Source organism: Sciurus vulgaris, assembly GCF_902686455.1.
Source record: "Sciurus vulgaris genome assembly, chromosome: X".
NCBI classification, from domain to species: domain Eukaryota; kingdom Metazoa; phylum Chordata; class Mammalia; order Rodentia; family Sciuridae; genus Sciurus; species Sciurus vulgaris.
This window is the reverse complement of record NC_136471.1, coordinates 77,675,792-77,685,851: the sequence shown is the minus strand read 5'-3', so window position 1 is coordinate 77,685,851 and position 10,060 is coordinate 77,675,792. Positions and strand designations below refer to the sequence as shown.

At 43.3% G+C, this 10,060-nt stretch overlaps 1 protein-coding gene across 1 annotated transcript; it reads right to left on the bottom strand.

Annotated features, from left to right (window-relative positions):
* Positions 1-5,262: 5,262 nt before the first annotated feature.
* RPS4X (ribosomal protein S4 X-linked) lies at positions 5,263-9,805 on the bottom strand. Its single transcript, XM_079124733.1, has 7 exons — positions 9,732-9,805; positions 8,775-8,852; positions 8,221-8,401; positions 7,676-7,773; positions 6,526-6,697; positions 5,812-5,969; positions 5,263-5,446 (listed from the first exon to the last, which is right to left on the bottom strand). Exons 1-7 carry the CDS (start codon positions 9,732-9,734, stop codon positions 5,345-5,347), a joined length of 792 nt encoding a protein of 263 aa, XP_078980859.1. The 5' UTR covers positions 9,735-9,805; the 3' UTR covers positions 5,263-5,344.
* Positions 9,806-10,060: the final 255 nt, after the last annotated feature.

The window sequence follows — 10,060 nt, the reverse complement described above, 5'->3', positions numbered from 1 at the left end:
ACAGCTCCCAGTCAGCCATGTACATGTTCACAAGGGGGGAACACCTATGACTCTACAGTGTACTGCACTGCATTGCTAAGCTATGATATTCAGTAGGTTAGGCATATTAAAATGCATTTTCATTTTGTGATCTTTTCAACTTACAATTGATTCCAGCCGTACCAGCCTTCTTGCTGTTTCTTTTTAAAGATGGGGTATACAAGTCATTTTGTTGGAAATGTGTAGTTTATTCTAATGATATAGAATAAACAAGTCCATTAATACAACCTGGTATTAGGATGGAAATCGTCTCCACGTTAGAGCTATTTGCTTTTTAAAAAAAAAAATCCCTAGCCAGGTGCAATAGTATGTATCTATATTCCCAGCCACTCTGGAAGCTGAGTCAGAAGCATCATTTGAACCAAGGAATTCTAGACCAGCCTGAGCAACACAGCAAGACCCTGTCTCAAAAAAGAAATGGCAAGGAGGTCATTGTGGCTGGAATGGATTGAGCCAGGATGAGTGGAAGGAGATGAGGCCAGAGGATAGATTGTGAAGGCTTCACAGATCCTTGTGGCTTTTGATGAGTGAGATAGATGGGAGCCATCTGTGGGCTGAGAGAGGTGTGATCTAACCTGACTTACACACTTTAAACAGGATCTCTCTGGCTGCTGGGTTGAAACCAAAGGAGGCAAGAAAATGGAAGCCATGAGACAGTTATAGGCTTGTGCCATCTGTAGTCTAGAATGTAGGCAAGAGTTGTTAGTGACTCTTAGCCATTCCACAATGCATACGTACATGAAAACATGTTATATGCCATAAATACATGCGATTTTAATTTGTCAATTAAAAAGAAAAAGAACTGTTGGTGAATAAGACCAGGGTGGTATCAAAGAAGGTAAGAAGTTGTCCAATACTATTTTGGGAGAAGGGCAGCCACTGTGCTATTTAGATGTTGCTTTGTAAGTTTATTATGAAAAACCTCAAACATGCAGAGGTACAGAGTACTATAAACCCCCTGTACCCATCACCCACCTTTGATATTATCAGTTCATGGCTAGTCTTAGTTCATCTATACCCACACCCACTTCCTCATCCACTAGATAATTTTATTTATTTATCTACTTTTTTATATTTTGCAGGCTGGAGATCCAATCCAGGGCCTCACACATACCAGGAAAGCATTCTACCACTTAACTATATCCTCAGCCCCTCAAGAGATTACTTGAAAACAAATGACAGCTTGTTATTTCTTCTGCAAATCCTTCAGTATGTATCTCTCAAAGGAAAGGAGTCTTTAAAAATATATAGCTATAATATGATTATCTCACTAAAAATGAATAATTATTTCTAAATATCATCAAATATGGATTCTGGACATATTTTACAGTTACAGCTGCCAGAATTTTCTCATAGAATTATATGTGGAGTATAAGAAATGAATCAAGGATATATGCAGGTCCTTTTTTTTTTTTTTGTGCCAGGGATTGAACTCAGGGGCATTCAACCACTGAGCCACATCCCTAGCCCTATTTTGTATTTTATTTAGAGACAGGGTCTCACTGAGTTGCTTAGGACCTCACTGTTTCTGAGGCTGGCTTTGAATTCTCCTGCCTCCTCCTCCTAATCGCTGGGATTATAGGCATGCACCACTGTACCTGGCTCAAAGCTTTTGATCTGAATAACAACTGGTAAAGTGGATTTGCCAGGGAAGACTATGGGTAGACTAATCAACATGGGGCAGGGGATAGGGGTGAATATCACTTTCTGTAATTGATCTAGCAAAAATAAAACAGGATATTGGGCCTCAAAAAGCCAAAATGAGGGACTGGGGGACTAACCCATATAACATGTTCCTAGCATGTCCAATGCCCTGGGTTCAATTTGTAGCAACAAAAGAAAAAAAAAAAAAATCAAAATGGTTCTGTAAACTGTAAAATACTATGTAAGTCCAAATGTTCGTTTTGTTCTTATTCTTACTCAGCTGTGCTGCCATGCTGCTCTCTGACTAGGGTGTGAGGCCCAGCCTGCTGGAGGTTACAGGGACATAAAGCAAACCTCATAAAGTTCTGCTTGCTTCATTCTGTTTCATCTCAGAACCATTTGTTTGCCTCCCTGCTGAGATGATCTTCAAGGTTCCCTCCAGGTCTAAGATTTTATGAATTGACTTGAAAGACTTACAGACACAAGCCATTTTGTTTGGAAACCTATAGTTTATTCTAATGATATAGACCCCATTACCTAAATCATTAATACAACCTAGTATTAGAATGGAAATCATTCCCACATTGGGGCTAGTTGCTAATTAAAAAAAAAAATCCTGTCCTGGTTTAACAAAATTAAAAAAAAAATTAAAATGTCATTAAAAAGCAGTCTCCTGGTGATGTGAAGACTGTAGTCAAACACCATTTCTCCATTTTATGTGAGGTGGTCCACCAATTAACATTCAGGAAACTACTGCATCTGTGCCTAGAATCAACTTTGTTTTCTCTTTTCTTTTTTTTAAAAATTGAACCCAGTGGGCTTTACCACTGAGCTCTATCCCTGGCCCCTTTTCAATTTTTAATTTTGAGACAGGGTCTTGCTAAGTTGAAAGACTGGCCTCAAAGTTGTCATCCTCTTGTTTCAGCCTCCCAAATTGCTAGGATTACAGGTGAGTGCCACCACACCTGGCTTGCCAAGAATCAACTTTGTGTTTCTCATTTTTCTACATTTGCTTTAGTTTTTGTTGTTCTTTCTTTTTTCTTTCTGTACTAGGGATCTAACCCAGGGGCACTTAACCACTGAGCTACATCCCCGGTCCTTTTTATTTCAAGATAGTTTAAGTTACTTAGAGGCTCGCTAAACTGCTGAGGCTGGCCTTGAATTGTGATTCTTGTCTCTTCGTGTCAGCCTCCTGAGTCGCTGGGATTACACTGTGTGCTATCCGTGCACTTTGGTTTCTTAGCCCAAATCCAAAACATGTCTATGATCTGCTGAGCTGATGGTAAACTAGAACAAACTAGAAGCAAAGTGCAGCCAAAGTTGTTGAGCAGGGTAGCAGCAAGAGTCCAACATTTGGAGACCAAGTACCTAGTTACTGGATAGAGTCCTAACCTCTGGCCTTCCAGTCTCAATCTGCTGGTTTCTCAAGGGAACTTTAACATTACTTCTGACTTGGCCCCTCATCACAACTGGCTACCTGAATGAGCTCTTCTCTTGAGAGCCAAGCTTAAGAAACCCGTTTGACAATCCCTCTTTTGTGGCCCTCTTACCCACCCACTATTTGGCTGTACTGATCCTGCAAATTCCTTCTCTTTCCTTATGCAGGTCCTGGGGCTCCGGCCAACATGCTTTGAAGTCTGCAATAGGGAAGGCAGAGAAGTCCTGTGGGGCCATCTCTGGACTTTTGAGACTCTTGGCACACCTCCTTTAGCTGCTTAGTTTGGAAACTGCTGTTTTCTGGCAAAATCAAATAGCTGGCTGGGTGTGTGGCTGAGTGGCAGAGTGCTTGCCTAGCACGTAGAAGGTCCTGGGTTCCATTCCCAGCAGCACCCCCCAACAAAAAAGTAGGCTGAGGATCCTGACTCTTAAAACCAGGTCATAGCCCAGAGATGGTCAGGGGGCAACACTGCTTTAAGCTACTGTTTTAGCAGGTCTCACATGTCTGGAAAACAGACTTGGGACAGATTCCAATTTAACATGCAAAGCTAAGCTGGGTATGACAGTGTAGTGCATGTTAGTATTCACAGTGATTTGGGAGGCTGAGGCAGGAGGGTCACCTTGGGGGGCAACATTGAAACCCTATCTCAAAATGGGTAAAAAGGCCTGGAATAGAGTGTTCCTGGATTCAATCCCAAGTACTGAGGGGGAAAAAGATACACAACTAAAGTAATCAAATTATGTGCATGCATGAACATACCACATAGGAACTCACTATTCAGTGTAATTGTTAAAGATGCAGTTACTTTATATGCTTATGCCTCAGATCAGAAAATGTCTGTTATTCCAGGGCAAGGGGATGTGCTTCCCTGGCATACGTGAAGCCCTGGCTTTGATCCCTGGAGCCCACCCTCCCCCACAATAAAAAAAAAAAAAAACTCTTCCTAAATCTAGTAAACTTGAGTAGTCTGCAAGTTAAATGCAAGGTGTTATGATGGTGAGATACACTGTGTCTCATATCTAAAAAGAAAACAAAAAAGATAATGAGTTACCACCTATAGGAGGAGTGGCTCTTCAGTGGTTAAGAACAGCTGGGCTCAATCCCCAGTACATATTCCTACTCACAAAACCTGGGTAGGTGGTGCCAACAGCTGGTAAAGGCCAGGAATCCCTTATTACGTAGACTAGCTGCCTGTAACAACGTGTTAAGGTTGAAAATCCCTGATGTAATCTGGGGAAGGATGAGAGAGATACTGTAGTGCTTGTGTGTAATCCCAGCAACTTCGGAGGCCGAGGCAGGAAGATTTAAAAAAGTTTAAGGCCAGCCTTAGCACTGGGAGTATAGCTCAGAGGTAAAGCACTCCTAAGCCACATCCCAGCCCTTTGAGACAGGGTCTTGCTAAATTGCTGAGGTTGGCCTAGAACTTGCAATTCTCCTGCCTCAGTGGTGTGCCACCACTCCCAGACAGAAGACACATTTTTATAGGGTGGCAGGAAACAAAAGAGCTGGATGAAACAGCAGAAGGTAGGGTATTCGATTCTCTCAGAAGATTGGAAGGGCTTGGATTGAAGAACAAGTATTAAGAGCAGGCCCCATGAAGCAGGAAGCATCTATCTCTTCCTTAGACTGGCAAGTGAGGTGGACAGTACCCTATGCACTTGGGGGAACAGGAACAAATGGATTTTCTACATGGTTTTGTAAAAACACTCTGAAGGAGAGTGGAGGACTTTGGTGGCAAATGGAGAATGAAGTCCAAGGCTTTGCAATATTTGGATATTCTTACCCTGCATTTGGCAAGCTGGGCACAGGAGTTGGAAAAACACAGAAACCAGGGCAGAGGGAATCCCACTAGTTAGCTAAGGTTCTCAACTTTCTTGGCACATCTACTTCCTGCACCCTTAAGTTTGGTATAATCTTTAAGGCACAAGAAGATCCAGATCAGAAACTGCCTAAATCTGCCTGAAAATTCAATCACTCTTTTTTTTTTTGTGGTGCTGGGGATTGAACCCAGGGCCTTGTGCTTACAAGGCAAGCACTCTATCAACTGAGCTACATCCCCAGCCCTCAATCACTTTTGATGTTATAAAATATCTAGTTATAGACACACACAAATAAAGTAACACAAGAAAGTAACACTGAAGTCAAGAGCAATTCATCCTGCTACATTTTAATTAAGTACAAAGACCCCTATTCCCCAGGCGTGTCACCTAGAGATCATTTATTTCACCCACTGCTCTGTTTGGCCGCCAATCTCTTGTCTCTCTCTTCAGCAATGGTGAGGCGGATTCCTTTTCCTCGGGGAAGAGAAATCCATGGTTTGTTGCCCTGGATTGGGGGAGAAAAATCAAAACCTTCATCAGCAAGACAGTCTTAAGACTCAGATGCTAGTTTATCAGAAATTCCCACTGCCTGCTTAGGAAGTCATTTTATTCAACATGCTGCCCACACATACAGATGTGGATGACAACACCCTTCACGATATCTCAAGCTTACTGCACATAGTAGGCACTCGATATTTAAATTGAGTCAAAGCAGTATGTAAAACTGACCATTTCCAAGGAGACCACAGCTACAAATAATTTAAGAACCTAAGTAATATTCATTCCATTATGGCATCAGGTTAAAGTGATCAGTTCCCCCAATGGTTCTGTGACTGTGGAGGCTGGAAGAGAAGGATAAAACAGACTTACTTTGCCAATAACAAAAATGTTGGAGAGCCGGGTGGCAAAGCTGTTACCATTGGCATCTTTCACATGAACCACGTCAAAAGAGCCAGGATGTCTCTCTCTGTTGGTAATCACACCAATTCTTCCCAAGTTAGCACCTCCGGTCACCATACACAGGTTACCTAGTTGGGAATAAGCAAGGCAATGTGTAAACTCTTAATAACACAATGTATTGAATGAGCAATTCAAAGGCAAGTCTAAATAAAACCAAGACACTGGTAAAATGCTTGCCTAGCACATGTAAGGCCCTAGTATTGTTAAAAAACACACACAAACACCAAAAACCAAACTAAAGTCTCCCATCATTTTCCCCAGCTCAACTTATTCTTATGTGTCTGAGCCCAAGCCATGACTTTTGATCCCTGTTAAGAATTGTCTCATCCCTCACACACAACTAACAATTGTAAACTTCACTTTATTTATCTAAGGACCTCATCAGACCCTTACCATCTGTTCCCCGGATGGATGCCGATCCTCTAAGGCATGGTTCTCTTACTGATAAGACTTCAGTGCTATATCACAATCAGAGCGGTTCATTTTATGGTCAAGATTTCCTGCCCAGAACTCCAACTATTTCCCCCAGACAGGGGAGTTTTGGAAGCATCCAGCACAGTCTTAAGATTGTCTTTTATAATACCTAGCCTTCAAAGATGCCCAGGTAGCACAGAGGATGCTTACCCGTGTCAAACTTGATGAAATCGGTAATCTTGCCAGTCTCCAAATCAATCTGAATGGTGTCATTCACTTTGATTAGGGGATCAGGGTAACGAATGGTTCGAGCATCGTGAGTCACCAGATGAGGGATTCCTTTTGTGCCCACAAAGATCTTTCTCACTTTGCACAACTTGTACTAGAAATGCAAAAGGGTTAGTCATATTTAGCCCAGCTCACATGTACTACGTTCCAGAGTGGATGAAATAGCTCTTTCCAAGTCACTGGTATAGAAATGCATTTAGCAGCCAAAGGCAACAACCCTACACAGGACCTGTATCTTGCCTAACATGAACATTAAAACTTAAGAGTTGGTCCAATGCCTACCACCACTGATCTCCTAATACAAACTCCACTCCTTTCCTCAGGCTCTTCAAGTCTTCTGGATCCGGGGCATTCTTCCTTTTAACTAACCCCAATATCTCCTAAAGCATGTCTCTCTCTACACCACAACTGAGTTTTGCCTCACAAATAGAAAATGCATTACCAATTCGTCTAATCATCAAATATTTCACATAGCATTTGAATTTTAGATCTTCACTCTGACATCCTTAAAGTAAATCAGATTACTTCAGAGGCCACTGGACATGCCCTCCAGCCTGCTGATAACAAGGCATCATCCAATTGAATTAACCTTCATTTATGGCCAGTAATCCAAGAAGCTCCAACTACTGTGGAACAAAACAACCACCCATCACAACAAACTGAATTAGTCAAAGACTATCATCTTTTTGAGTCATTTCAAACTAGTGCCTCAAGGATCATCAGTTGCCTCCACCAACACCCTCCCCACCCCAAAGTAAAGCTAGATCCAAAAATGGCAACATGCCAAAGGGCCAACTGCAATGGACCTCTGGTTTTCTGGTACTTATCCATAAAGTACTCGTATTTGAAGAACTCACAAACATGTTCCTAGAAAGTAGTTCTAAAGAGGACCACCAGGAAGTCACTGTTCAACTGCCACAAAATGAAAATCTGCTGGAGAAGTTAATTTCAAACAGGGGTCAATTATTACATATCCAGCAAGACTGTTACTAGTTCACGTACTTGATTCAGGCTCCAGCACAAAACCAAACAACTTTACAGAATGAAGACCCAGTCTGCTTCTAACACTCACCTTGGCCTCCTCAGGTGTAATACGATGAACAGCAAAACGACCCTTGGTGTCATAGATCAGACGGAAATTCTCTCCAGTCTTATCAATGCTGATGACATCTGATATCAAACAATGACTAAAGTTACTATCGTGACCTTCCACACCGAGCAATCACAATTCCAGGAGACAAAACCAGCCTGGGGATACAGCTCAGTGATAGAGTGCTTGCCTGGCATGCATGAGACCCTGGTTTTGTTCTCCAATACTGGCAGAGAAAAATGTTTTTTTATGACCCCAGGTAAAATTCAAAGCAAAATGAAATTTGGTTTTGAGAAGCAATTCATCACTTGTAGCTCCCACAGCATTTTATATAAGAATTTTCAGGGTATAGCCCAATTTCTACTTCCTCCAGCACAACTGCAAGGACCTAGGCCAGATAAATTTCTACCAATATCTAGGCATATCATCACAGGAAAACAGAAAAGCCCACTGGTATTCAATACCAAATGCCATGAAGAAGAGGAAGATAAAACAAAAGGGCCTACTACCAAAGGCCTCATGCTTACCCATAAAACCAGCGGGGTAGGTTATATCAGTTCGGACTTTGCCATCAATCTTAATGAAGCGCTGCATGCAAATCTTTTTTACTTCATCTCCTGTCAGGGCATACTTAAGTCTGTTCCTTAGAAAAATGATGAGAGGAAGACATTCTCTCAGCTTGTGGGGACCAGTGGATGGACGAGGAGCCTGTAAAATAGAATACAGTTACTGACAGGATTTACTCAAATTTACCTGTGGTCCTGAAATCAATTAAGCAGACACCCGACTGTCCATTGTTCCTCAACTTTGTTAATTACACATTAGGTACTTAAAGCTTACAAAACTATTTTCTCCTCAAAGGAGCAGGGCCACTAACAATTAACATTTAAAACCTGAGTCCATTTAAGTGTACTGTGTGGCACATGGAATAAACAGGAACAAATATATTCAGTGATGGGGTGCAACTAGATAGCTCGGGGCCTTCGACAGCAGAGAAAGCCAATAGATACTCTCTCCATAGCCAGACACAAAAAGGGAGGTGCAAAGCATGTCCCAAAAGACACAATGTGAGGATACTTACAAACACACCAGTCAATTTATCCAGCATCCAATGCTTAGGAGCTGCTACCCGCTTCAGATGCTTCTTGGGACCACGAGCCTGAAGGAAAAAGTTTTAGATTGCAATGCTGTTAACCGATTTCAGGTTTTTCAACAGATCACAAAACCTAATGTGTAACTTCTTCAAAGAACCGACTTTCAAGTCCCTCTTCAGCAGAATGTCGGCCACAAAGTACCATAAACTGCAACCAACTTTCAAACCGTACTGAACACGTTTATTGATTACTATGTTTCAGAACAGTGCGGGGCACTTTCATGTTACTATTTAAAAACGTGCCTGCTTACAAAGATTATGTTCTTCCTACAGCACCACTGGACGAAATGGCCCAGAATGCCATCTGAACTTCTGTCAAACATTAAAATTTTCTCATATAACTGGTTTTGAAGCGTCCGGTGCAAGATTAATCTGACTTCTGCACAACCACGTGTGTCAGTCCTTTGCAAACTAAAGCCCAAAGGCCAATACTGACTCACTTTCAAAAAAGGAAGGAAGTCTTTTTAATTCTCTGTACAGATGCTTACCGGCCATACGACGTAATGTCAGGCCGTGCCAAAAGGGCAATGACGAAAGAAACCCTTCTCTACCAGGCAGACACAGGGCCCACCAGCCCCGGGCTCGCCGTCAGCGCTCCCGGTCCACCCCCACGTCTGGCCCAGAAGGAAAGTTGCTTCTCCCGGGGTCGGAAGATCGTGTCTGGGAAGGAGGCCGAGGCCTTCCCGTCGGCAGCACCCGATGCCCCCCCGCCCTAGGGCTGCCGTTCGCCCTCGCCCTGGATCCTGCCCCAGCCAACCCTGGAGGCCGCACTCCCTTCGTCTCAGCTGGCTCATCCTCTGCAAGAGTCCTAAAGACCCGGGCAGCCCCAGCCTCGGAAGGATGGAGGCCGATTCATCCCAAGAGCTCGCAAAGTATCTGCCTTACCATGGCTGCTCTAGGCACGGAAAGAGGCCCGCCTTCTTCCGGTGCGCGAAGAAATTGGGGTCGGAGGCTGCGCGCGCCGGAGCCTCGAATGCTCCGCCCAGCGTAAAACCTCCCCGGCCTGCCAGAACTCTTTTGCCACCTGCTGGTGGGAGGTCAGAGGTTCCAAGCATGGGAACGACCTCCGAAGGAGAGTCTTCCCTAAGGCAATTTTGACCCTCCCCTTGTCCCGCCCTTTCTCGTCCACGTGTGCTGAGCTCCTCATGTGGGTGTGGTTCTGCGCCAAGTGGTGGGAATTCAAAGATGAACGGGACAAGATCCCTGCCTTCAAG